The sequence below is a fragment of the Neodiprion lecontei genome, chromosome 3 (assembly GCF_021901455.1).
Source record: "Neodiprion lecontei isolate iyNeoLeco1 chromosome 3, iyNeoLeco1.1, whole genome shotgun sequence".
Taxonomy (NCBI): domain Eukaryota; kingdom Metazoa; phylum Arthropoda; class Insecta; order Hymenoptera; family Diprionidae; genus Neodiprion; species Neodiprion lecontei.
Genome location: NC_060262.1, coordinates 27,715,706 through 27,742,569, shown reverse-complemented (window position 1 = coordinate 27,742,569; position 26,864 = coordinate 27,715,706). Strand labels below are relative to the sequence as shown.

The 26,864-nt window shown below is 34.5% G+C and overlaps 1 protein-coding gene across 2 annotated transcripts in view; it reads left to right on the top strand.

Annotated features, from left to right (window-relative positions):
* Positions 1-26,434, top strand: part of LOC107222794 (moesin/ezrin/radixin homolog 1) — a 32,272-nt gene extending 5,838 nt beyond the window's left edge. Inside the window, exons 1-9 of one of the 2 annotated variants that reach the window (XM_015662300.2) lie at positions 525-930; positions 2,561-2,740; positions 18,345-18,467; positions 18,558-18,830; positions 18,922-19,251; positions 19,479-19,721; positions 20,883-21,058; positions 21,276-21,495; positions 21,923-26,434. In XM_015662300.2, coding sequence (XP_015517786.1) covers positions 910-930; positions 2,561-2,740; positions 18,345-18,467; positions 18,558-18,830; positions 18,922-19,251; positions 19,479-19,721; positions 20,883-21,058; positions 21,276-21,495; positions 21,923-22,087 — 1,731 coding nt within the window. In that variant the 5' untranslated portion in view covers positions 525-909 and the 3' untranslated portion in view covers positions 22,088-26,434. Of the gene's footprint in view, positions 1-524; positions 931-2,560; positions 2,741-18,344; positions 18,468-18,557; positions 18,831-18,921; positions 19,252-19,478; positions 19,722-20,882; positions 21,059-21,275; positions 21,496-21,922 lie in introns of those variants that run through there. The other variant, XM_015662302.2, reaches the window with a different exon arrangement.
* Positions 26,435-26,864: the final 430 nt, after the last annotated feature.

Here is a 26,864-nt window from a genome sequence, read left to right as displayed (position 1 = left end):
AAAAATCCACCACTTCAATTGGTCTGAACTGAAACTAACCCGTGCCTTAACGTTCCGACGGTAGTCAGATTCTAAAAATTGACATTTAAAAAAAAATAATCCGCGACAGTATCGTCAACATAATGGGGGAAAAAAAAGACTAGAATCGAACAGTGTAGGCAAATCAAACAGGTGGCGCGTGTTTTAGAAAGAAATTGCAATTCTGTCGATAATTCAAATTTGATCGTCGCATCAAATTCGTAACTTGAAACTAATCACGTCCGCACTTTAGATTCTTTTTCTTATCTTCCGGGGTGGAGACGCATCTTTGACGTCGTACGTACTCCGTCGTTTCTTCTTAAATTTCAAGAGCCGCTCGTCGTTCCCAACGAACAAACGAACGTCGACGGCCGAGGGGATTGGCCAACCTGCATCACTCCTATCCCCACCTCGACCGGAGAGAAAAAAAGCCGGCGGTTAACCGGCGTCGTCACGTGATCAAAGTCTTCTTTCTTCGTGTTCGAACGGCGAGAAGTTGGGCGCAGTTTGTGTTCACCTCATCCGAACGATTGATCAAGCCTTTTGCTTTCACTGCAGTTTCGTTTTCAAATAGTTTTTTTTTTTCTCAAATCTTATCATTGTCGCGGGTTTTATCAAGTGTGGGGGGTGAATTTCGCGTTCCTGGATTTTGCTTCTTTTTTCGAAAGAGGACAAGGTGCCGGAGAAGGAACTGAAAGCGAGAGTGTTCAATAAAAGTGGTTGTTCGGTTTTTTTTTTTTGTGTGGATAATTTCAAACTCGTGCATCCCTGGATAATTATAACATCTGACAATCGACGGATATCGGTCTCTTCAAATTTTTACTCCTCGTTTTGATACCTGTGGCGTAGCGTCGTCGATCCGTTTGCTTCTCCTTCGGGATCTCGTCTACAATGGTGGCCGGTGCTAAAATGGTACGATTCAACGAAACTATGTACACATTTATGATAGAAAATAATTAAATCAGTTTAATCGATTACTCTGTAATAAGGTAATGTTTAAAATTCGATTTACCTGATTACTCATCGAGCTTGCATTCTTCCGTTACACGCAATTAATGCCTGATTGTTACACAAACGGGCGGCGTTATTTGGAGCGCAATTAATGCCACTCGTTTCTACCGGATGTATAAGGAATGCTGTACACAGTTACTCAGTTTTGTATGACCAGGGAATTATCGAATCGATAATTATACAGGTGTTTAACTTTTTTTCATCGATAATGGTGCGGAAGAAAATATTATTTGCATGATTTTGACAAACGAAACGGCAATTCTGATCGAATTACAATATGCTGCAAATAAAATTTACTCGGAAATTTAGTCACTTTTCTTTTCCAACTTTTCAACAAGATTCGTATTAATGCGGGACGAAATGAAATTCGATATCCACGAATCAGACTATTGTAATTATTAACGACCTAGAAATTCATTGTTGCTACCACGCATCATGAATCGGGGAAAAAAGAAGGAATTCCTGCGTGAGAAAATCAGTATGGTGCATAAAGGTGCGTGTTATATACACCTTTATAGTCTCGAGGAACAAAAGAAGCCTCAATTTCGTTCTCACGGCAGCTTCAAGCTATAACATACCAGCGTAAAACTGCTTCTTTCATTTTGTTCGGCGTAAAGTCCACTCAAGTTTCATATGTAACGTACATATATATCATATGCGTAACGCCTTTCCATCGTATTATCAAGAATTCAATATCGCTTTGCGCCTATTAACATATATTTTCTTGGCGACAATTAGCCGAGGCGTGCACATTAACTACTTAGACATAAAATCTGGGATGCCATTTACTTCCGCGTTAGACGTAAGAAATGAATTAAAAAAAAAAGAAAAAAAACGCAGGTAATAGCAGCAATCAAGGTTCGAAGATGTATAAAAGTGCAATCGCGTGTAAATGGCTGCATGACGATGGTCAAAACTTACCTATATATGCGGTATACTTGTATTAGTTTTTTTATTCGCCGATGTAGATATAATTAGATGCGTGTATTTCTGTATAGCAGATCGTTGCGTAACGTATAATAATTTCCAATTATTCGCCAAGATGCATTTCGTAATAGCTGTTATATACGAGTCCCGTATTATACCCGCCAGCAGCATTGAAATCTTACGATTAACAATCGTGTGGTTATATTATATGTATAGGTATTACCTTGTGGCTATACCGCTGTGGCTTTAGCTTCTCGCCCCGAAGGCCACCTGTTGTACTCCGAGAATTCTCTTCTTCTTCTTCTTGCTCTTTAGTTCTTACTGTTTATAATAATATATATATATATATATAGATATAAAGATATGTATTCTCGACATCGTAACATATTAAAAACTTTACATTTCTTTCGTGAGTTATAAGAAGTTTTTTGAAAAAATATTTGATCGATTTCAGTTTATTTTTACAACTGTAATACTTCACGTTATGCATTATTACTGCAGTATATGTCGTTACCAATAAAACTGTATTAAATACGTTTTAAGACGAACGTGGGGGAAAATTGAAAAAAGTATAATCGATTTTCTTTTTGTTCGTTGGAAACAGACGAACGTGAGGGTGACGACGATGGACGCGGAACTCGAGTTCGCGATCCAGCAGACGACGACAGGGAAACAACTCTTCGACCAGGTTGTCAAGACCATCGGTCTAAGGGAGGTCTGGTTTTTCGGTCTGCAGTACACAGACAGCAAGGGCGATCTCACGTGGATCAAGCTCTACAAAAAGGTAAGACCGAGTAATAAGATGTAAACTGTTGATTTGAGATTGAACCCATTACATCGATCCTGAGTGAATTTTCGTTCATCAATTATATACTTGGAAGTCTCTCGGAGATGAAATTCACTGGCTAAAACTACGCTTGCCATCGTATTCTTTGGCGTGAATGAACGCTTCGCGACCGACGAGCGTTGAAAATAATATTAGAGCCGAAACACGATCGCAAGCGTGTACCGCAAAGGCCGCCATCTTGATCTTGTGTCAGCGCACTGTTTGCTTCGTTTGTGTTTTGAATGATTGAAAAATATATTACACGCGGATACACACAGTGTTTTCATCTTCCAGGGTTTGAGTAATATTTTTTGTGAGTGAACGTACTCGAGCTTGTGCAGTGTTTTTACTGACAACTCTCTTTCGGTATTCAATGTATGCTAGAAAAAAAATACGAGCTTGTCACTCGTCTTAATCGGTAATTAATCAATCCGCTTCGATACCAACCTGCTACTAATGTGTATAATTGTCAAATTCCAAATCCCACGTTTATACATCATCAATTTTGATGACAATTATTATTTCTTTGCATGTATGTTTTTGTGATATAAACCTCGAAGCTACAACGCGTAGAGCTCGAAAATGATGTAATTTTACGGCGTAGCGTAATTGTACGGTAGTATCATACATTATAGGATAATGTTGTCTACATGAACTTTGTTGTGGTCTGGTGCCTGCGAGTGCAGGAAAAGTTGAGGGATTTTTTCAACCGCATGACCGACCGTTTCAATATCGACGATTAATTATCGATAACCTAAACGTCGTTTCGATTAACATCTCTACGTAACGCGATTGACAAACAACGTTTGCCCGCAGCGTCGCTCTTTGCAATAATAGTTTACGTATTACATATAATAGGTATACAGTACGAAAAGATAAATTTAGCTTTGAAATTTTCCTCTTAGTTGGAATAATACATAATTGGTATGTAAAAAAAACTTAAAACAGCAAAAATTGGAAGATTTTCAATAACTTTTTTTATTTCCATAACCAGCTGCAAAGAGCTGTTAATTGTTTATACGAAAACTTTATTAAGTTTGTAACGGTCACCTCAACACGAAACGAAACTTATTCTACATCGGCTGCAGAAGTTGGTGGTAAAAGTTTCGGCTCGCCTGTACATTCGGTGAAAAAATATTCTCTTGACGAGTATAGGTACCTAATGAAATATGTGAGCGCGGCGAGACTGCATCGGCCACAAAACCGGTCCATGTCACGTGGGATTTACCGCTTGTACGTACACGTACCGTCCTTAGGATCCAAATGCGAAGCCTATTATCCTCGCTTTTTCAAACCGTTAGAAATTGTTAGACGATAATTAACGATATTAATTTATTCTTATATTCAGGATGAAAAAACAAAAAATAGTCCGCTTTACACCTTGTATTATGTGATTACATGGACGCCACTTTGCCACATAAATTTGTAAACTTATATATTGTATACCTCTATACGTGTAGACGTAACACGCATCATGTCTGTGGATATATTTATAAAGAAGGCGAGAAAAAGTCCAACGAGTCCTCGTCTCTGCCGTTGGGGTTTCTTGAGATGAACCACTCTTCTCCACCGCGATAAGGAAAAAAAATGTACGTATGCAAGGAAGGAGAGAGAGAGAGAGAGAGAGAGGGAAAAATCAGAAAAAAAGAAATGACAAATAACACGTGTGGGACACTTTGTGATGTCACCGCCATTCTCGCCGGATACGTGCGTAACTATACATATATGTATAAGGTATATACATTATACATATCCACTTTACCTTATCTCTCCGCAGTCCTCAGCCCAGATTGCCTCGTGTCCTGAACTTCTATAACCATACGCGGCGCAAAGTGTAGTCGCCTAACTGCGACGAAAGAAAATCTCGGATCAGTAGGGCATTTTCCATGTCAGTTTGACGCCGGGTATTTTTGTCCATGAGTTTTGCTATTAATGAGAAAAAAAATTCTGATACTTGTCTAATTCTAAGATGAGACCAAATTTCATAGAAATTTTTCTTGAAACTTTATTTTCGCAGTTTTTCAGAACTCGACTAATTATTACTCATGTCTTTTTTTCCTGATACTTACGAATTGTTGAACGGTTTGAACTTTTCTTTAAAATGTATTTTACTGATTAACGTTCATCAAAGTCGGTACAGCAATAAATGTAGCAGCCAAGAAAAAAAAAAGTTTTTTTAACTGACGTACGTTTTTGTAAGTTCGAAGAATCCTTAAATTAATAATAGTGATTATTCCTAGACTCTGTTGAAACGATTAAAATGTAAAATTGTACACGAGTACGTATCTAGTGCAAAAAAAAAAAGAAAAAACACAGTAAAAAACCACACATCTTGCTGTATAATAAATGTTGTTTCCGTGTTTTATTCGCTTCAAGCCGAAGTGCTAGATTTTTATGCAAAATTTTCACGGTTCTTTCATATTACGTGATATCTCTCGATCGCAATTTAGCTGCCCAACTTTTTGTGTTTTTTTCTTAACGACCGTTTCGAGTTTCGATTCGGAACAAGATTAAACAATCGCGAATCCCTAGTTGCACGCGAATGTCGGTCGGTAGTCGTCATGGTTGGCGGCTTTCACTCGCAACGCACCTTCACCTTGACACAGTCGCGATTGTAGCGATGATTGTCGGTTTATTCGCTACTCTTCGAAAGCTTATGTGCACGTTATGCCTCGTATCACTAACAGAAAACGGTGACGTTTTATAATTACCAAAAAAATTCATTAAATTTTCTGGTTACGGTTCCAAAACTTGTTTTTATTTTGTACCAAAGAATAGATTTTTTTTATTTTCAATTTTATGGTTAAAAATGAAAATAGTTCAAAACTGTGCGGTTGCCACAAGTAAAAATTTCTCTCGTTGTAGGTACGCTACACACATTTGACCTATTAATTACGTAAGATCCTGATCGTCGACGAGAAATTAAATTTTATTCAATATGTCACGATGGTTGCAACAAGCATGAAATATATATATATTATTATATATATATTTATATATATATATTTATATATATATATTTATATATATATATATATATCTTTTTATAATATCCAAATTTGCATCTATGCAGATTAAAGATATTCTTTATCAGTTCTTTAAATCTTGCTTCGATTTCACTGGTTTTATGTTCATTTCTACTTCCATATTCATCTGCGCGCGCATCGAGCGTAACGGTTTTTTTCCCTTCCTTTACCTAATTCACCGCATTTTTCAATTAAGTACACACAATTATCTTGCGGTAATGGGTAAAAGGAAAACGGAAAATAGACGACAAAAAAATTCTTCGCTTCTTACTACAAGTTTTTTGAATTTATTTACCTCAGCTGCTACATAAGAATTATAATTTACAATAAAGTGACGCAGATTTTATGTACGGGACATTCTGCGTCAATTCGACCTCACTGTTCTTACTTTTTTTTTAATCTTAAAATTTGAACGAACAATAATATAAATGAACAAGAGATCGAACTAAAATTCCCAAGATTTTATTGTACATATTCGACGTATTATTCTATCCAAATACAGGGAATCTATTTAAATCAGGTAACTAGATTTTGCATTTTTACCTGCATTTTCAAGTCGGCATCATAACAGCGTCATGTCGTTTTTTTTTCTAAATTACGCAACGAGCAATTTGCGACACCAATCTGCCTCATTTAGCCTTCTACACTTATAATAATAAAACATATTTGTCTCTAATTAATACTTTGATCAAAGTTCGATCAACTACACAGTCAAATGCCCCGTTTTCAGTAGTAGTAGTATAAGCAGTAGTACTAGTGGTCGGTGTAATTATGCAAACAGGTGGAGTTACGTAAATAACTTATAACGTATGTAACTCATTTGATCTGTTCTGTTTTTCTCGATATGGATGTATAATTGTATACGACCGTTTTGTTCACATACCTATAACACGCGGAAGATATGCAAATTGGATTAAACGACGGAATTCAGTATTTTCTGCTCCATGGTGACAATTATTTATCTCGTCACGTAACAATAATATTAATTTCCATGAATTTATAGAGTTATTGTTACCGCAGTATAACAATTCTTCATATTGTTATTGCGTATCTTTACTATTTTCAAATTACCTCCATTTTCGCAATTTTGTGCGTCGGTTATTTATTTATTTTTTTTTTTTCTATATCCACATGCTACAACAGAAACAGAACGAACTATTCAGCCTGTCGAGTATAGTAAATTTTCAATCATATTTTGCGAGAATAAATATTTTCAATTCATCAGCGTTGGATTTAAGGCGACGATCGATCAAGATATATTAGAAATTGATAAGTAACTCGTACATTTCTGTATAATCTGTACAACAGTGACGTAAGTCGTGTAATAAATCTAAGAAAAATTCTTCTAGATTGTTATCACTCTTCGATTTTACCTTAAAAATACGTGCGGTGGAAGTGGAGAAAAAACAAGAAATTCACTAGTATATGTATAATCGGCTATAAATTCGAAATAGTTTCGTAAGATGAAACCGATGCAGTACCTCGTTATTCGTGTAAAAAACATATGTATACGCATATAACGAGAACATGTGTAATATCTCTTTATCTCGCGATCCTCGAGGCTCATCTTTTAAAATAAAACTCCATTCACTTACAGTTTGTTAATTCGTGGCTCATGACTCACGGCTTGGCCTCACCTGTATTTACAATCCTTTTAGATCTTTAGAATAATTTTTGTGGTTTATATGCGGAGGATATTATACTGGCCGTGACTTTGGATCAATAACAATTCCATGTATTCAACAAAATGCAGTTGGAAAACTTACCGACTTGTTTTCTGAGTTTTTTTTTGTTTCTCTGTTTTTAATTTTTATTCATGTATGCAAATTTATTCCAGCAATTTTTTTCCCCCCTGAAAAGAATAACGATAAACTCGTTTGTAACGTAAGGTACATCGGATGAACTTCGTTTATGCATATATAACTTTAAAAGCTTGATAATTCTTCGGAACGCTAATAAAAATTTTCTACCGACTTAATTTACAAATAGTGAGAATTCAAACTAAAAACTTATTTTTATCAGAATGAATTATAGCTTATGTTACTCAGGGATAGTTTAGCATTTCAAGAAGTAAAAGAATTTTTAAAATCGGTTTAGCTTCAGCGATTCACTTACACGCAAACGATTTTACCTCTTTATAATATCAGTATAAATATAGATAACAAAGAAGAGACATTGAATTTGTACGAAATGATTAGATAGTCTATAACGGTATAAAATTATAACTTAAGACTAATATTTGAAAGTAAAAATGAGCTACTCGTGTGCAAACCCAAACCATTGTATAGTTAACTACGTGTAATAACTGTTACGCGTGGTGTGTTTAGTTATTAGAGTTAATTAGTTGACCTCCTTAATTTTGCGGCAAGTCCCGCAACGAGGAGATTGAATTGTTACGATAGGCATACGCATGATTCTAGTATATACGCGATAAAATTATATTCTGACAAATGCGCCCAATGACTCGGTCTCATTGCACGCGAACACGTTGTTCAAACGTTAAAATAATCCGGCAAAGAATTTCTTCAACCTAATCATATATGGCGGTCAAGTTATACATATACCTGTTTATAAGCGTCAGTTGGATTAGACAGAACTTTTAGCTTCCTAATGACTTTTCGAGTATATTAATAATCATGTTCGCTGGATATTGTTATACAACAGTGTAGGAGAATGTTTAACCGCTGGACGCATTTTCACGCTTCTCGAACCGAAAAATTTCAGACAATTCAATGCGTTCTCTGGAACACATTGAAAGCTGGTTGGATTTTAAACCGATAATAATTTTCTTCTCTCGTCGCGTTATTGTTCACTGTGATTTTTAACAATGATAATAATTATGACAATAACGAGGCTTCGCGCCTCTTTGGAATCAAATAATCCGAGGGGCGCGTCTGGCCATTCCTTATACGTAATCAAAATTACGTCACTCGTAATCGTTAAGAATCGTCTAAGATCGTTGAAATTCATACAGTCACGATGGGCTTGAAGATTTTTAATCGTCGATTATATCATTGATGTATCTCCTGAAATTTTACGACATCGTAGTATCATATGAAATTGATCAAGACTTGATATAAATTTTTTTTAAAAATCTTTCCGTCATCGAAAATCATGTCAAATGATTGAATTAACAATCCGGCGCTTGTCTACAATTAATGCTTAGTTCATTGTTAGTAATAAATCGCATTTGAAATCACTCGGAATTATTTGAACCTTTTAAATACCATGCAATAAACACAAATCTAATGTGAAAGTAAACTGCAGTACTTAAAAATAGTATTCAAATTTGATGCAGTGTTTGAAACTGTATGATAGAAAAACGTGAAACATGAATCACGTTGAAGTTAGTAACGTTATTGTAAACCGATGCATATTGAAGGAAAACTTCGATTTCGCGAATTTTTAACCGTCTGAAATTCATTAAACCGTATAATAAAGCAAGACATTCTAATATTTAAAAAATTGAGCGCCTTCGGTCATTTTAAAATTAAAAAACTTCTCTTTGTCCAACGTTTCGTTACGATAGAGTTACTAACTTCAACCTCGTAATCACGATCAGTATTTCTAGCGGCAGCACTTGTAAATACATCCCTTAGCTTTCGTTCCGATTCCAGAGTATCGTTGAATCGTGTAGTATAGTAACCTGATGGCTAGATTCGATCCGTTAGTATTTTGAAAATTGCTGTAAGGTGGTAGGTACTTGTAGAAATTTATCGATATCCGTCTACCAACTTTCGTGACAGGATATTATTCTCTACTTGTTCCATTGTGTTCTTCTTGTGTTAATTTCACGCAGCCAGAAAGCATGATTACTAGGGTTGTCAAGAAGGAGGTTAAGAAAAAGGTGCGCAGACTTCGTGGGTGTTCCGATTCGGACGACGACGATGACGATTTCGAGGACGATTTGGTAAGTCGGTATTAGTTGCGAGCATTTCGTCGTTACTTCAGCATTCTCCGAAGAAGAAGAATGAAGGAAGAATTTTTTCAACCGAGTAAATCGGGCCGATTCAACAACCGCTGTCTTTCTATTCACTGCAAGTGAATTTCTTCATTGCTATTTTTGCCAGGAATAGGCGCATTGCAATTTTATTATTATACGCAAAGTTCGTTGGTCTTCTGAACTAGAATCGTGTGAAAGTAGTTTAACAGGAATCCATGAGATGTCACCTGTCACGGATATAAAGTTTTTTTTCTTATGTACCGTCGAAGTAAAAGCAGTTCTGCAGCGAACTAAGGAATCGCATTAACAACGACTCGAGTGTATTTTAGGAATTAAGATCTCGCTTAGAATACGAGACATTTTATCCTGAAATATTTTACACTCATAAAAAGGAGCTTTAATACATCCTCTATGTTCTACCAGAGCTATTCGTTCTTAAAAATTTCAAGTATTGCGTAATTAGAGTGGCAATAATTCCTAACGAACGAAAACCGTTGTCACCGCGTTATTGACATTGCCATTAATTTCACGTGTAAAAGTATAATTAGAATGTCTCGCAGATATCCAGCGTACGATAACACGTGATTATATTATACCCATATTTTACTATTTGTCTACTTGTATTCAAATAATATACACAAGCCTGTAATTATCTGACGAAAGTATAAGCGTAATCATTTTCGCTTGTAAAATTTCATTCAGAGACAGTCCGACGAACAAGAAAAAGAGTAAAATAAAATGGGGGGGGGGGATGATTAATCGGTTAAAATTTTCTCAAGATCGGATTGTAAAAATTGAAAATGCTGAAAAAAGAAATACAAAAAAAAAAAAAACAAACCCTTTTTGCATCACAAATTCACAAATGCTGTGAATTCTATCTGTGATATCATCTATTTATTTATTTATTTATTTATTTATTTATTTACCTACCGCCGTTTGTCATATCCCTATGAACATGCGATTAAGAAATTTCCACGCACATAGTCATCGATTTTCCGTAAATGGCGTACACCATATGTACCACCGTGTGTAATCAGGCTACGGTAATATATGCATAACGTATAGATATGGAAGGCCCCGGTATAATTAGCTCCAAGGCCACAGGTGTCTTCCACCTGTAACCGCAGCAGCTTCTATCCTCTCTGTGCTCCCCCCCCCCCCCCCCCCTCCTTTTCCTCGGAGACAGACTCGAAGCTCGGTTATCCGGAATACCGCGGTTGCCTTTTACGTAAGCGTTGTTACTCTCGTGGTTTACCTGTGCAAAGTCTATACATATATATAGATATATATATATATCATATGTATGTATATATATGATATATATATAGATATATATATATATCATATGTATGTATATATATGATAAATGTATGCCGAGTCGACGCGACGACCGACGCAGGGCGTTGCCGTGTGTTGTTCATGTGTCTATCCTTTGTTGGATGGAGTTAGGAAGGAGGGATTCTCGCTGTTTTCCAGAGACAGAAGCTGTACTGAAAAGAAATTCCATTTTTTTTAAATTTTTTAACTTAAACAAAAAATTAAAAAAATTTTTTTTTGCCCTCACACTCACAGACGCACACGCACACACGTTAAGGTTTTGGGTAGTAACCACACAACTAGGAATTTTCACTAGGAATCTAGAGAATTTATACATTTTTCAGTTTTTCGTTACCCTGTAATTTTTTCATTAGATTATTATATATATTAATTAGCCGAAGATGGTTTTTGAAGACTCAAACCTTCACTCTTATCTCATTTGATATTGTACATTCGTCTAAAAGTGATAAAAATGCAGTCTTTTTCTTTAGGAAATAATTTATTAGCCTGAGTAAATCTGTACATCATATACTCAAGTTGTTTGCTCACTTTGACGAAAGATCATTCCGTCAAATAATTAGATACGCGCAATTTTTAAGGGTTTAGTACTGGCAATGTGTAATAAACCATGTAACATGAAATAAAAATCCACTTCTCGAGCTTCTTGCGCTAAGAAAATACCATATTTTGTATGGATTTAAAGCCGAATGTGATCGTCGCATGTGTGATTCGCTAATTCGCACATTTGTGCGTGTAGATACGCCCGTCTCGTGACTCATATATCACATGCCGACGTCATTTTTCGACCGTGTGACGTAATCTAGTCGGTCTTCCTCTTCTCTCTTTACAATTCTCCCCCTCTCTATCCCTTATATCACACATACCGATACTTCAATTATCTGCATGCGTGCAGATTCGTCTATAATGTCGAGATTTGAAGCAACAGGTAGAATGCAAATCTAGACGACATTGTCGTGGATCATTTTTGCGAGCGTAAAAGAAAACTATTTTTTTTTTTTTTAATTTTATGCAGTATTTTTGTCATGTTAACGGGCCGTCCGCCATTACGAAGAAGAAGAAAACTTCTTTCATGTTGTTAGTCATGTAAGTCAGTGACATTGTCGAATGATTTCCGTTCGAAGGTCGTTCAAGATCATTCATTCGAGAAATCTGCACATATTATACTTTTCTAAAGTCATGATCAACGCCGGGAATATTCTTCAAACTTCCTTTTCAGTTTTCTTTGCGTTATTTTTTCTACACGAGAAATAAAAGCGGATGAACGAGAATTTTTTGGAAAATAGATAGCTGACTCGATCTGTAATTAAAGTCTCATTATTTTATTATTTTCCAATTTCATCGCCCTGCAATTGTACACTGTGTGATATTATAATATTCATCGTTTGAAGCGCTGTTAAATTAAATCCGGAAATGACGTCGGATTCATTGGTGTTTTTAATCGTTTTTAACATGCGGTACATTTGTATAAATTATGATACTTTAAAGAAGTCAAATTGTCGAAACATGAGTATCTATATTTTCCTTTTTTGTGGTTTACTAATAATAAGTTTCGTGCAGTTCTAAAATTGCCCGATCAATTTTTTTTTCCACAGTTGTATTCTCACGATAACGTTACTAACTTTAACCTTATAAATACGTGAGATTTAAGCTTCAACCATGACTTGACCTTGACAAGGAAACTCGCGAAAATTTGTAAACTCACCGTTTCACACAGAAAAAAAGTGACAGCAGAATTTCGATGGATTTTTAGGAAAACTCTATAATTTTATAGTGAAAATATATTTTCGACTGATTTCGAAGTTTCTTCTGTATTTAACATGTTTTTTACACCACCAACCAATTCACTAAGAAATAAGATAAAGCATCGAGGTGTATAACAATTGAATTAGATCTCGAAACATTCATTGGAATTTTCTAGAAAGTAGAACTGCTATTGCGTACATATTTTCCGTCTGAGAACCGGAAACTGCGATAAAAAGAAGGGGAAAAAAAAACAACTCCGAACCTGTTGCAGCTGCAAACTCCGATTAGGTCGAACGGTAGAATGAAATTCTTCGGTGTAGAGAATAAAAAGAACGGTGACGTGATTGGAGCCTTCCGTTGTGCGGACAAAATGAAAAGAGAATTACTTGGTGAATAAAAAGGAAGGAGAAAAGAAAAAATTAGCAAAACCAGTTTCCTGATCGTTGAGAAATTTTTCCAATCTCGACGATTTGAGGTTGAATTGACCGGACAAACTGCTTGAAAATTTTTTAGCGGGTCCCATAAATTAAAAAAAAAATACAGTGAATTACTCCCTTTTGGTTCTTAGTATTATTCTAACTTGCACAAATTTATTTCTAACAAATTGTAGGTGTAGTTTTTGATTCGTTTTTTTTTTTTTTTTTTTTTTAAAACCGTTTTTACTTCGCTCCCTAAATTTTCATTCAGACCTATTCATCATATTTAACTCGTCTGGTAAACAGCAGCCTGACTCTGCGATTACTTCACCGAGTTTACCACGAAATGAAACGCGGTATAACAAGTTAAATCCCACGAGTGGATGATGATGATGATGATGATGATGATGATGTCGAGTACTCCGCCTGCAGGGGCTTGCCTTTTTATTTCACTCGACGCTTCTTTATTAGACGCCTAGCTGGTTTCGTGACACACACGTTGGATAAAACCAAACGCTGATTGCGAAGAGACGAGAAGAAGCGAGACGATAACTCGAGTTGCAGGTCCGGCCAAGATATTTGAATCCGGAGGAGGAGCCGCTTCCTCCGATTTCTACCTCTCGTTTCCTTTGTCGTGGTAAAATAACGGAATCAACGGTAACGTTTATCTTATCGAGAGACGACCACCCTTCCGGGACTTGATATGGGGGAAAAAAAACAGCCGCTGCCACTTTGCTAAAGAATTCAAGAATATTCCGCACTATTGCGGGCTAATTAATTTTTCGCTCAATTTTTTTTTTTTATTCCACTTCCTTGTAGATAAGAAAGGATTTACTCCGATTAAATCGGTCAATTTTTTTCTTTTTCTTTTTTTTTTCATCATCGTACTTTTCCACACCTTATTTGGTCTTTCATATCTATATTACGCATCAAAAGTATGACGAAAAAATCGCAGGTTAATGTTTTAAATTCTCAAGTAAACAGCAGGTTATGTTAAATTGTCCAAAGTACCGGAACATTGAAATTCTCTGTAATATTCTACAATTTATGTACATTTATGATCCTGTTTCTAGAAAATTTACAGAAGAGTCAGATACAATTTGAATATTGATTACATTTCGCGTCAAGGTTTTTACATATTATTATTTTTGTTTCAACTGGCTTTATCGAAGCAGCATCGAACACGTGTCCCTGCAAAGTATAAGTATATGTACATAATCATCGGTAATATAATTATTTCTCTGACACACATCAACAAAGTTATACGACGATGGGATTCTTTTTATCGTTTAAAACGTCGCCCAAGATATACATATCTAGATAGAATTTGGTATTTCGGTCGTTATCGATCAAACGTTAGATGACATTCGAAAGTTATTGGATTGGCTTACGATAATCTCGCCGTGTGATTATAGCCGTGTGTAGTAATAATCTGTAACGACGAATTGTAAAATGAGTATTTTAAATCCCACGTCACGATTCACAGTTCCGCTTTTCCAACACTTGTCGCGACAACATAAGCTTATGATCTTGGTCGATGAACGTTTGTTATTTTACTCTTTTCTCCGTGGTTTAAAAAAATCCTTCCTGATGAAGAAAAAAAAAAAAATAAAAAAAGAAAATAAAGAATACAGACTTCATGTATTTGAAGTTTCGTTTCTATGGATCGAGCTTGATGCAAACTCTGACAAAAAGGTCTTGAAGAGTACGACTCTGAACATTTAGTAACATTTCGGCGTAGGTGAAAAATTGATTTTTCAATCGAGCTTGATAGAACCAAATATCATGCACCCGACGCAGAATGGCTAATGAGCGGATCTGAAACGGGATCCGGATAATAGGAACGAGTTCGATGAAATCAGTAATGCATCGAACGGTGTTGTACCTGCATGGCGATGCAGGCGACGCGATGCAACTTTTAGTCGTAGGTAGATAATTTCTGGGTCATCGAGAAGGTTGCCGACTTTTGGCGAGACAGTTACGGTTAAAACTAACTAACATTGAAAATCCAAGCATACCTGCACCGATATCTATACCATGTCGGAATAGCGGCATTCAATGACGTAATTGATTCTTGTCTTGTCGAAGGCGCCAGACACGTGAACGGACGATTTGACGACCATGGCTTGACGACGGAGAAAACTTGCCGTTCACGTGAATCGATAATACGCGATTATTTTTAATGCGTGTGTGTGTTTGTGCGTGTAATGCCCTACGAATAATCTTATCGATTTTAAGCTTCGGCGTATGACGTTATTTAACACTCCGAGCAGATACCTAGGACAGATCGCTTCGTTAGGTCCGATACCGCACGTAATCTTACGATTAGAGATTTTACTACGATATTATTGAGGGGTTGTACATTCCTCCCGTCTTGATGCACGGAAACGGCGAGGGACAAAATAGTTGTTCGTCATATTTTATAAATTACAAAATATACATATCATTTATTGTTGGAGGCACGTGATGTAAAAATTATAATTGTACTTTTTAATTCAATTGAAATGGAATGAAAATTGTATTTATAACGCGATTGATATTATTAATTGCAAATTGCGATTCACCCTTCTAGGCAGTTTTATCAGGCTGAAGTTCGTAACGCTTACGTAACGAAACGTCAGGAATAAATTATTATTGCGCAATTTAAGAATGACTTTCTAGGAGTCGAGTTTTTGTGTTTTGTTTATTAGGATTTACCGAAAATCAGACAATCCTAAATGTGCGAAGTATCGATTTTTCCTAAACATGCATTGTTACAGTAAAGTTACTAACTTCAACCTCGTGCATGTCTGCCACTATCGTGATTTTATATCGTTTTCAGACCACGTGTGGTAAGAGAAGAGATTATTCCGTATAACGATATTGACATAATATATAGTTTAGGTAATTTTAATCGCTTCGGAACTTCTTGATTCGAAAAAAAAGTCGATGAGAAGGGAATCAATTTTATCGTATGATAAGCATCGTTTTATAAATGAGGTTGAAGTTCGCATAGTTTGCGCGATGAAATTACAACATAAATTAAAGGCAATCTAATTAAAAAAAAAAAAATTCCGTTCGTGAGACAAATAATATTCTTTAAAAACGAACGAATATTCAAATAACAATTGTATATTCGTGACCTTTCGCCATCTCGTAAAGCTTCAATGGTCGCAGTAACGGGATTTCTTTCGTCTATCGCGTTTGTTGCACAAACGTTAGAAACTTCAAACTTGTTATTATAATCATTTCGTACTGTACTCTGTACCTAATGCTTTAATTTTACTATGTCTTTCTATTTTCGAAACGCATGCTAACTAAAATGATGAACTACCAGACCGGACTTTCATTCTTGTCTAGGGTAAGCAGAATAACGTTAATCCAAAAGCACCATTTATACAATAGTTCTGAAGTATATTTGGATCTATAAATAATTGACGCATGATTGCCTAGTAGCATTTTGGAAAGATATTGAATCTTGGTAAGTTGTGTATAGATCGTAACTTTATGGCGTTTTAATTTTATTTATACGTGGATTTTTCCTCCGGGTGTTTTCGCATTTAACAGCTTATGTAATATTTAATTGAAACGTAACGGGAAAGTCACATATTGAAAGTTTCATAATTATCTACCGAAAATTATTTATCGTCGACAAATAAAAATTCGGTAAGATTAACGTCCAAATAAAAACAAATAATGACGTATTAATATAAATATGGTACATACAATACATGTGCGTACGGTTATTTCGCATGTACGTTTTATTCTCGATGCTTTCGTATTCTACATTTTTCAAAGTTTGCAATTTCCATGTTATAAGATCATCTGCAGCTTTTGTTGTGAACAAGTGTAATGCAATTATACGTGCAACAATGATAGTAACTTGTTATATGATTACACCGATTCCAAATAAAAACGTACAATTCTAGATATATAATTATAGATATTGAATTAGAGTAAGAGCATATCATTATTTTATTTTTTTTCATGTAATACATTATCCGACTCTACTTCTCCCGATTTCTCACATCAATCATCATTATTATGGTTATAATCATATTCTTTGACGTTATATTTCTTATGCAATAACGAAAAAAGATCTAATACCTATATTGTTTTTGCATAGACGTAATAAATTTTCTTATATCGATATGTTACACACATTGAATAATGTGAATGAAAATCAAATTACCATTTACTAAAGGCTGAGTATGCAGTGTATCATTGGCGTATAATTATTACAGGTGGGTTTGTTCAATCATCGAAAAATTTGGCACGTAAGATAAATTAACCAATTCGATTTATTGTATTTGTCAAACGTGTTACTGCATTAAAAGCTTTCTAGTGGCACAAAATTTTTTTCACGTCCTATCATTTTCTAAATCCACCTTTATCTAAAATCGGATTAGAAATTGCTCGCGTGCTATTAATATTTTTCAAATTAAATCTTCGAATTTTTATCTTTCATTCGCGTGACGTCAATTAAACAAATTATCGCTGCCTCAATAGTCAAATCGCAAAATCTGCACTTGATATCAGTCTGTTTTACTTTTTATTTTTTCTAATCGTTTTTATATGCAGGATATTATAATTTCAATTATTTGCCACCAGGAAAAAATAGCTCACATATTGTTATCGGTTGATTTTCACGAATGCATTGTAGGGATTAAATGGCATGAAAAATAGATTTGTCTTGTGCATGACGACCAATGGTTAACTTTTTTTGTTGGCAGAGTATTAAAATCGACTTGTTTGTCACTACGCATGTTATTAATAAATTTACAACATCAAAGGCACGAATGATTTGCTATTCTGCTTGTTCAAAAACAAATATTACAAATGTTTGATTTCATCACACTTTATTAATATGAAGTATGTTTTTTCTGATTATCTTCATACATGGTTAGATATTAATTGTTTAATCGTTGAATTTTTTTCACAGTAATTACAAATGGTTTCTCATTGTGCATGGTTTCCAATTGTCTTGGATTAATGTCAAAGTTCGTTTTATAGAAACTTGTTTTCGTATAAAACTGTCATTTGAACTCCAGCTCTGTCGTTGATGCAGGCTGCCTGAACAGCACATGACGATAATATCGTTGAATCTTGGGTTATAGGTGATGAATCAAGACGTGAAGAAGGAGAACCCGCTGCAATTCAAATTCCGTGCCAAATTCTACCCAGAAGATGTTGCCGAGGAAATTATTCAGGACATCACGCTTCGTCTCTTCTACCTTCAGGTAGTGACTGAAACAAAGTTTCAAAATTGAATATCAAGCCAAAGTTACTTCACCTAGGTATTCATTTGAATTATTCTTTCTGTGTTTCAGGTGAAAAATACGATCTTGACGGACGAAATTTACTGCCCACCAGAGACGTCGGTACTTTTGGCGTCGTACGCGGTTCAAGCTCGTCACGGTGACTTTGTAAAGAGTACTCATAGTTCTGGATTTTTGGCAAATGATCGTTTGCTACCGCAACGTGTTATGGATCAGCACAAAATGAGCCAGGATGAATGGGAAGGATCCGTCACAACTTGGTGGCAGGAACACCGGGGAATGCTTCGTGAAGATGCAATGATGGAGTATCTCAAGATCGCTCAGGTATTGGAAACGTCAGAGCTATTGATTAACGATTTAGCATTAATTTCGACTTTACAAGTGATTCAAAATTGTATTATTCTTCTGTATTCAGGATTTGGAAATGTACGGAGTGAATTACTTCGAAATTCGCAACAAGAAGGGTACCGAACTTTGGCTCGGTGTCGACGCTCTTGGTCTAAATATTTATGAAAAAGATGACAAACTGACGCCGAAAATCGGCTTTCCGTGGTCAGAGATCCGCAATATTTCCTTCAATGATAGAAAGTTTATCATCAAACCAATCGATAAGAAAGCTCCAGACTTCGTATTCTTTGCACCTAGAGTTAGGATTAACAAGAGAATTTTGGCACTATGTATGGGCAATCACGATTTGTACATGCGAAGACGCAAACCCGATACCATTGATGTTCAACAAATGAAGGTGCGTTGAATTTTATACATTTATCAATACTATGGATGATTATAGTTTCTACCGCCCTATGATGTTTACTTTTGTATTTGCTACTCTTGATTGCCATGATGTGAATTATTACCTGAGGGCGGTAAATAAAAACTGTTTCTTCTTGTTTTTCTTTATTTTTTCTGAATCCTTGTATCTTTGATACCTTATAATTTTTCGTGAATCGACTAACTGATCGTTTATCACAGGCACAAGCCCGTGAGGAGAAAATTGCTAAGCAACAGCAGAGAGAAAAGCTTCAGTTGGAGATAGCTGCGAGAGAACGAGCTGAAAAGAAACAGCAGGAGTACGAGGAAAGGCTGAGGAGTATGGCTGAAGAGATGGAGAGACGGCAAGCTGAATTATCAGAAGCTCAGGAAATGATTAGACGTTTAGAGGAACAGTTGAAACAGCTTCAAGCCGCTAAAGAAGAGCTTGAAGATCGTCAGAAGGTAAATTTAGCTACAATTTGCCTCGCCAAAGATGATCTTACACATATGATGTTTTTCGATAAAAACAATTTAACTCTGTCAAACTAATTATAGGGAATAATTGAAATTCATTCGAAAATATTGCCCTCGCGTACTGACACACTTTTAAAATAGGGTTTAAAATTCTAGGCGATTTTGCAAATCATGGCAATAGCGCATGCATGTCTTACCAATGCAGTGCTAGCACGTTATTCCAAATATTTATTGGTGAGACACCAGTTTCCATTCTAGATGTTTCTCTTTCAATTTCGTTTCGTGATATTATTTTTTGTAACTTCACTTATAATGTTTGACTCACAAATTTTTACCAGTGTGGTTATTGTTTTAGTTTGAAAAAAAATATGTATTATAAGTTTACTTCGGGAGTGAGTTTAGTTGAATGAATCATTTTTAATTCATATATTTTTGTATATAATGCATGACCAAAATCATCAAGCTTGTCTTGGCTATATTCGATAACTTTTATATAATTATTTGCGTTTTTTTTGCGCCACAAAAATACACTTTGTATCGAAATTACCTAGTGATGATTTTCAAGTAGAATCTGATTTGTAAAAAAGATTTGTTATTTTAACGAGAATTCTTTACCACAACCATACAATTCACAATAAGAATAGACTATAATTACATAGCAATTAATTGGACAAATTATTGATTTACTAGAGTTCAATTGCCTATACGAATGACTGTTCGTGTAGCTACTTTTTTCGTTTTGCTTTGTTTTTACCGTAGATTTGGATCACACGTTATTGTTATAAGTGATATGCTAATGGTCACTTGAAAATTGGGTCGCAAGTCTCTTCCGAGTGACAAAACTTTTTTTATATCGACTGCTGTTTTTGTATTGAGTATATTCAGCTATTACCGTGTGTTATGGACTTTCACATACTCTACTTACCGAACAATTTTTGACATACTTTGTTTGATGAACTTGATTAAATAGAATGAATACAAACACAACAAAATCATGTAAAGCAGATGTGACTAGAAGGGTTTTTTTACGTGAAGGATTGCAAATTTCAGATTTTTTTTGTCTAGTTGAATATGCAAATAGATTGTCAATTGCGTCATAGAGTAATTGTATTGTCTTGTAATTTAAAACTGATTTGATGATACTCTTAGGAACTGACTGTGATGATGGAGAAACTAGAACGCTCGCAAGAAATGGAACTTGCTGAACGTATGAAGCTGGAACAGGAAATTAGAGCGAAGCAGGAGGAGGTTCAACGCATTCAATCTGAAGTTGAAATGAAAGATGCGGAGGCTCGAAGACTTCAAGAAGAAGTAGAGGCAGCCAGGTGATTTTTCAATACCAAAGTTATTATTTTATTGTAGAATGTAAAATATAGTTGAAACTAAAATATAAATATGATATTCGAATTAGTATGAAAGTTGCTAGAATATTTGGCTTTAGCTTGAATGGTAAAAAAATCGTATCTCAAATGCAGTTGATCGATTGTATTATGATAACATAATTTACATAAAACAAATACGTGAATTGACGTTACTGTACAGAATACGACAAGAGGAGGCTGATAGGGCATTCCAAGCCAGTTCGACTCCCCAGCATCATCATGTTGAAGAAAACGAAGAAGAGGGAGAGGAAGAGGGAGAAGATGAATCGCCTCAGGGTCAAGTTACTAAAGATCTTGCTACTGACGAATCGATTATCGATCCAGTTGAAGAGCGACGTACTTTGGCAGAAAGAAATGAACGGCTGCACGATCAGTTGAAGGTAAATATTTTTCTACTCTGCTGTTCTAGATAATCACCATTAAAATATTTTGGAGAAACTTGGCCAAGAATAATGATAATATACTAACTTTCGTTTAAGGAAATGCTGGATTTCTCTGTATTAATTTCTGACCATCCACGGGTACCTGTCACCTTTTACAATAGCAGATACCTGCTTGTGAAATATGCTTTCCCCAAATTCACTTTTTTACTTTCACTTTTAAATTGGCTGCCAGGACTTTGATGACCTCTATCAACATTATAATGTAGTGAATTGTGCTTTATTGAAATGCTATTCAGTTGTTATTCCATGTATGCATTGCACTTGAAGGGATGAGTCCTTAAGTATAATATATTGCGTATCTTCCAAGAATGTAAATCAAGCCGAAATGAATTTTACATCTTCATTATAATCTTTTCTTCAATAGGCTCTGAAACAGGACTTGGCTCAGTCTCGTGACGAAACCAAGGAAACTGCAATGGACAAAATTCACAGGGAAAACGTACGCCAAGGACGTGATAAATACAAAACGCTACGTGAGATTCGCAAAGGCAATACTAAACGTCGTGTTGACCAGTTTGAGAACATGTAGATTATACCTAATCTTTTCTCTTAATTACACCCCCTAATATCTATGTTATTATGAACTTCCATCCTTACGATTTACTTTTATTTCACGTACACTAAAACAAAACTTAGGATTTTACAATTCAGCGTTGTTTTTTTTCGTTGCATCGCTAAGGTTTGTAAAAAAGCAGTGCTTGTGAAATCAGTTTTGTCGGCCATTTTGTATAAGTGATTAGTTTGTGGTGTATTTTGTATAGTGTATAGTGGCAGATTACAACCTGAACGGCTTTCTAAGCGCAGTAGGTGATACTTTCGTTCGTTATGATTATACTTCACTTGTTATTAAATTCCACTTTCTTATAGAAATTTCTCAATAGCTAATGATTTACGTATTCTCATGACATCAACTCTCGGCAGATAATTATTTTTTCAGCGGTTTCTTTCGAATCTTAAGTTTGTGTACCATACAATAAGCCGTGCTCTCATCTTATTTCGTTTGATGCCGTATTTATTTTTTAAACTCTCACTCTTCCAAAATGGCCATACATTACACATCCATAATTTTTTTCTTACTCCGGCTCTATGGATGGCCAATGCTTCTAATTTACTCACTACACGTAAACATCGAAACACAATCTGTTTGCTTTTTTCCCCATCATCTATACATCGCAATAGCTCTAACAAGATCTATTACGATGTAATCCGTTACCTACAGATTTTTATAAAATTGTTAGAATACTGCAAGGAACAGCTGTATTTCTTGTAAAATTTATTTTTTCTGATAAAAACTATTATGGCTGATACGCCTTGCCGGCCATTAAATAATAACGACGTGTATACTTTTTTTCTTATACCTGTCTCGTCTGCCACCTTATTCGCTGTCCATATATCGCCCTTTCGGTTCTTAATAATCATAGGCTTCTACCCCGATATTTAAATATTACGTTACAAAATGCGTGTTTATCCAAATACACTGACATTGGTTGTAGTTGTTTTTTTTTTTTTTTTCCTTTTTTTTTCGGACCATTTTCAACTTGAACAGAGAATTTCACTTGTTATTTGCAGTAATTTTTTCTCAAATTTCGACATTAATTTTTATTGACTGTCTGAAAGGTTATAAGAGAATAATTTTTCATCGCGTTGTTCACCCTGCTCCACGACATGCATTATAAATCATTTTTATAGAAGATATTTACACGTATAGATTGAGTAAATTAATGCATGTCATTGAGTTGTAAATGAAGTTTTGATAAATTTTCACAAATGTACTATCATGACGATCATGCTATCTTTTATACGTAATTTTACAACAGCTTTCGTCGAAAATTGAACTCTGTACGATAATCTTCGAATCCCCAAACAAGATCGTATTTTCATTGTGTTATTGAAAACTGTTCTTCTTATGCACACAACTAAATTATGTAATGATGCGCTCCAATTTTGAAGATGTCTCATTATTTAAAAAAAAATCGTTCAAAGTATACAATTTAAATTTTCTCTAAAGAAAAAAAAATTCATTTCTGGAATTGTGAACGGAAGGGTGATAGATTGTTGAAGCATATATAGGGATATGTAAATATTATATGTTTGTTGAAATGTTTGCTATCGAAGTCTATGAATGCATAGATCCTGTAATATCAGTAATAACTGAAATTGAACACAACCAATGACAATGTACATGCTGGTTACATTAAGTAAGTGATATGAGATATCAAAAAAAAAGAAAAAAAAAAAAAAGAAAAGAAAAAAAAAAGAAAAACGTTTTATTAACATTAATGCCCTGCGGATTACTTGTAAGGTATTTACAGATTAATACGAACGGAGTACAATTACTATTGAGTAATTTTATATTGAACACTCGTGGCCTTGAACGATATATAAAGAAAAACTAAAAACATTGAAGCAAATAATACTATCCACTTACCTTAAAATCTCATGTGAATATTTTTAACGACAATATAAACCTTATAGGCAAAAAAGTGTGCAACATTTGTATTGTTTTATACTGCATTAAAACACACTGCACGGTCTTTGTAAGTCTGACCTTGCAACTTTTATGGTAAGAGATTCGGAGATTTTGCGTGTCAGATATTTGTTTTCTAACTTTTCAAACAAAATAAAAACAAAGAAAAATTGAACTAAAAAGTCCAAAATCTTAAAATAATCTCTGCCGATTTCTATTCAACTTAAATGAAATTGGATATTCTTAGCAGAAACGACTGAAAATCCGATGTACCATTCAATGTGTAATATTAGTATTGTCTCTACTACCACTATTCCTATTAGTATTACCATTGCCACACTACAAAAAAAGAAAAAGAAAAGAAAACAGAAAAAGATCACCAAGACCACCACTATTGCTACAAATAATAAGGCATAATTGAATAATTATAGATATTTTTGGAATATATTTAATATTAATATTTACAATTCAGTAGCGTTATTATTATTAATATTATTATTATTATTAATATTATTAATATTATTATTATTACTATTATTACTACGAGTTAATGTTAGAAATATACTAAAGCAACGGATTTTATAGCTGTCCTTTTCTATTCGGAACGAGAAGCAAGATGGTATATTAGAAATAATTTATGCAAAATTATCAAAAATGAACGAAGCTAGTTGATATTTTTTTTATTTTATTTTCAACAATTGCTTCAGCTTTTATCCGTGGCGCAAAATTTAATAGCAATATTAATGCAAGACATTCCACAAAAATTTGACGAAAATAGTCGTTTATGAAGTTCGTCCATCATTATATCGGATTAATTAAATATTGAAATTAAAATATAATATTATGCCGGAGATATAAATTAGCATTTTTTTCTAAAGCTTAAGTTGAGTTTGTCACTCTTGCTTTTCTTAAAAGTCACACATAGTGTGTAACCACAATTACTTTAATTGATTGTCTTTTAGATCACGTAGAAATGCGAGTACGTCGATCTGAAGAATTATTGAAATTTTATTCATTATTATGCCAAGCTCTCCAGTAAAAAAAATTCGATATTTACCAGTAGACTTGCTTACTCAGCACTATTTTATTCAAATTTTCACAATATTAAAAACTTGACAGAACACATGTAATTCCAAGTTCGTTTGACAATTTTTCAGTTTACGATTTGAAGAGATACGAGAACAAATAAGTCACACAAAAATAGAATATAAACAAAAACATTTTACATCATAAGGCGTAAATCAATTGGATTGTAAGGCAATTTAGGTATTGGTCACTGTGTATAAAGCAGATAATTATAAAAATAATAAGTTTCTATTTTTCTTGCAATTGAACAAAAATTGAAGCAAACACATATGTTGAAAACCAAAAAAAATATATGACCACACCTACGCTAAGGTATTTCTATATATTACGAACTCAATAAAGTTCAGGTGCATGTAACGATCGCAATTGTCTTTTGGTAACGCTAATGAAAAATTGGAACTAATTATTGTAGATTTCTCTACTTTATACACATATAAGAATTGGAAATTATTTTCGATGCACACAGCCCAGGGCCGATACGCACAGGGAAAACCTAGAAACCAGGGTACTTGGGGGAATCCTGGATTCGAAAAAGCGTATCAATCCTGAAAGACCCGAATTAGTTCTGTGCGGAGTTTTAAATGTTTTCTCAACTTTATGGTTTTAGCTAAATATAGAAAACACAAAAGTTTTACGTGTTATTGTATTTTAGTCGACTATAACCATATATAAGTCTTTGCGCTGCTCTCATCCACAAGGTCCTATGAACACCTTACGAGCGAAAAAAAAATGTTGAATTTTAACATATTTCAGTGAAAAGAGGCCGTCGAGCCCCCCAATTTCTCATTTAGATGAAGTACAATGTATTTCTAAGTATGCTTTATTCACGAAATTATAACGAACATTTACACAGCTATAGAAGCTGAATGAAAGTTTCAAATTCGATATACAAAAAAAAAAAGAAACATTTTTAGTGTAATAAGGTAGAGTTTCTTATGCTCGTAAGCTAAATTATTCGAAAGGCTGATGAGAAGTGTTAATACCCCATTTACATACCCTTTATGCAAACGCAAGAGAAGAACCATACCTTTTATATTGTTATTAATTTTTTAAACGCAGCGATAGGTCTCCCGATCCCCCTTAGCAATGATCTGCTTAATCTAATCAAGGGCTCTGTAGAAACAATAATACATCTAGGTACATATTCAGTAATTATTATCCCTTTACAGAAAAAGTTTGTCTTTGTTCTTACTGCGTTGATTATGAATCAAGGTGCTAGAACACTGAGTTATACAATTTTTACACTAAAAAAAAAACATGAAAATGTAAAGAAAAAAGAAAAAAACGAGAATTAACAATACGATAGTACTTCACGTGCGAGCATTGCACCGACGCGACGTTCAGTCTATAATTATTATAAATAACAGATATTTTATCTATGGAAAAATAACTGTACAATCTTTGTTTACTGAGTTTGTTTGATTATTTTTTTTTCCTTTTTTTTTTCTACCAGGCAATGGTTTCCAGCAGTATTAAAATATGAAAATGTGAAATTTTGTGTAAATCATTGAATATGATATACATATACATGGGTATTGTATATCGATAGATAGAATTCGTTGGTGCAAGGATATATGGAAAGTACTGTACTTGCTAAAAGAAAAAAAAAAAAAAAAATAGAGATTGTTTAAATAAAATTCGTATCTTACAGAAAAAAAGAAATTTTTGTTTCTCTTACGCGATATTTCCTACACCTATACGCGTAACATATTATCTCTGTTCTTTACAAGCTTTTAAAATTGTGTACTTCAGA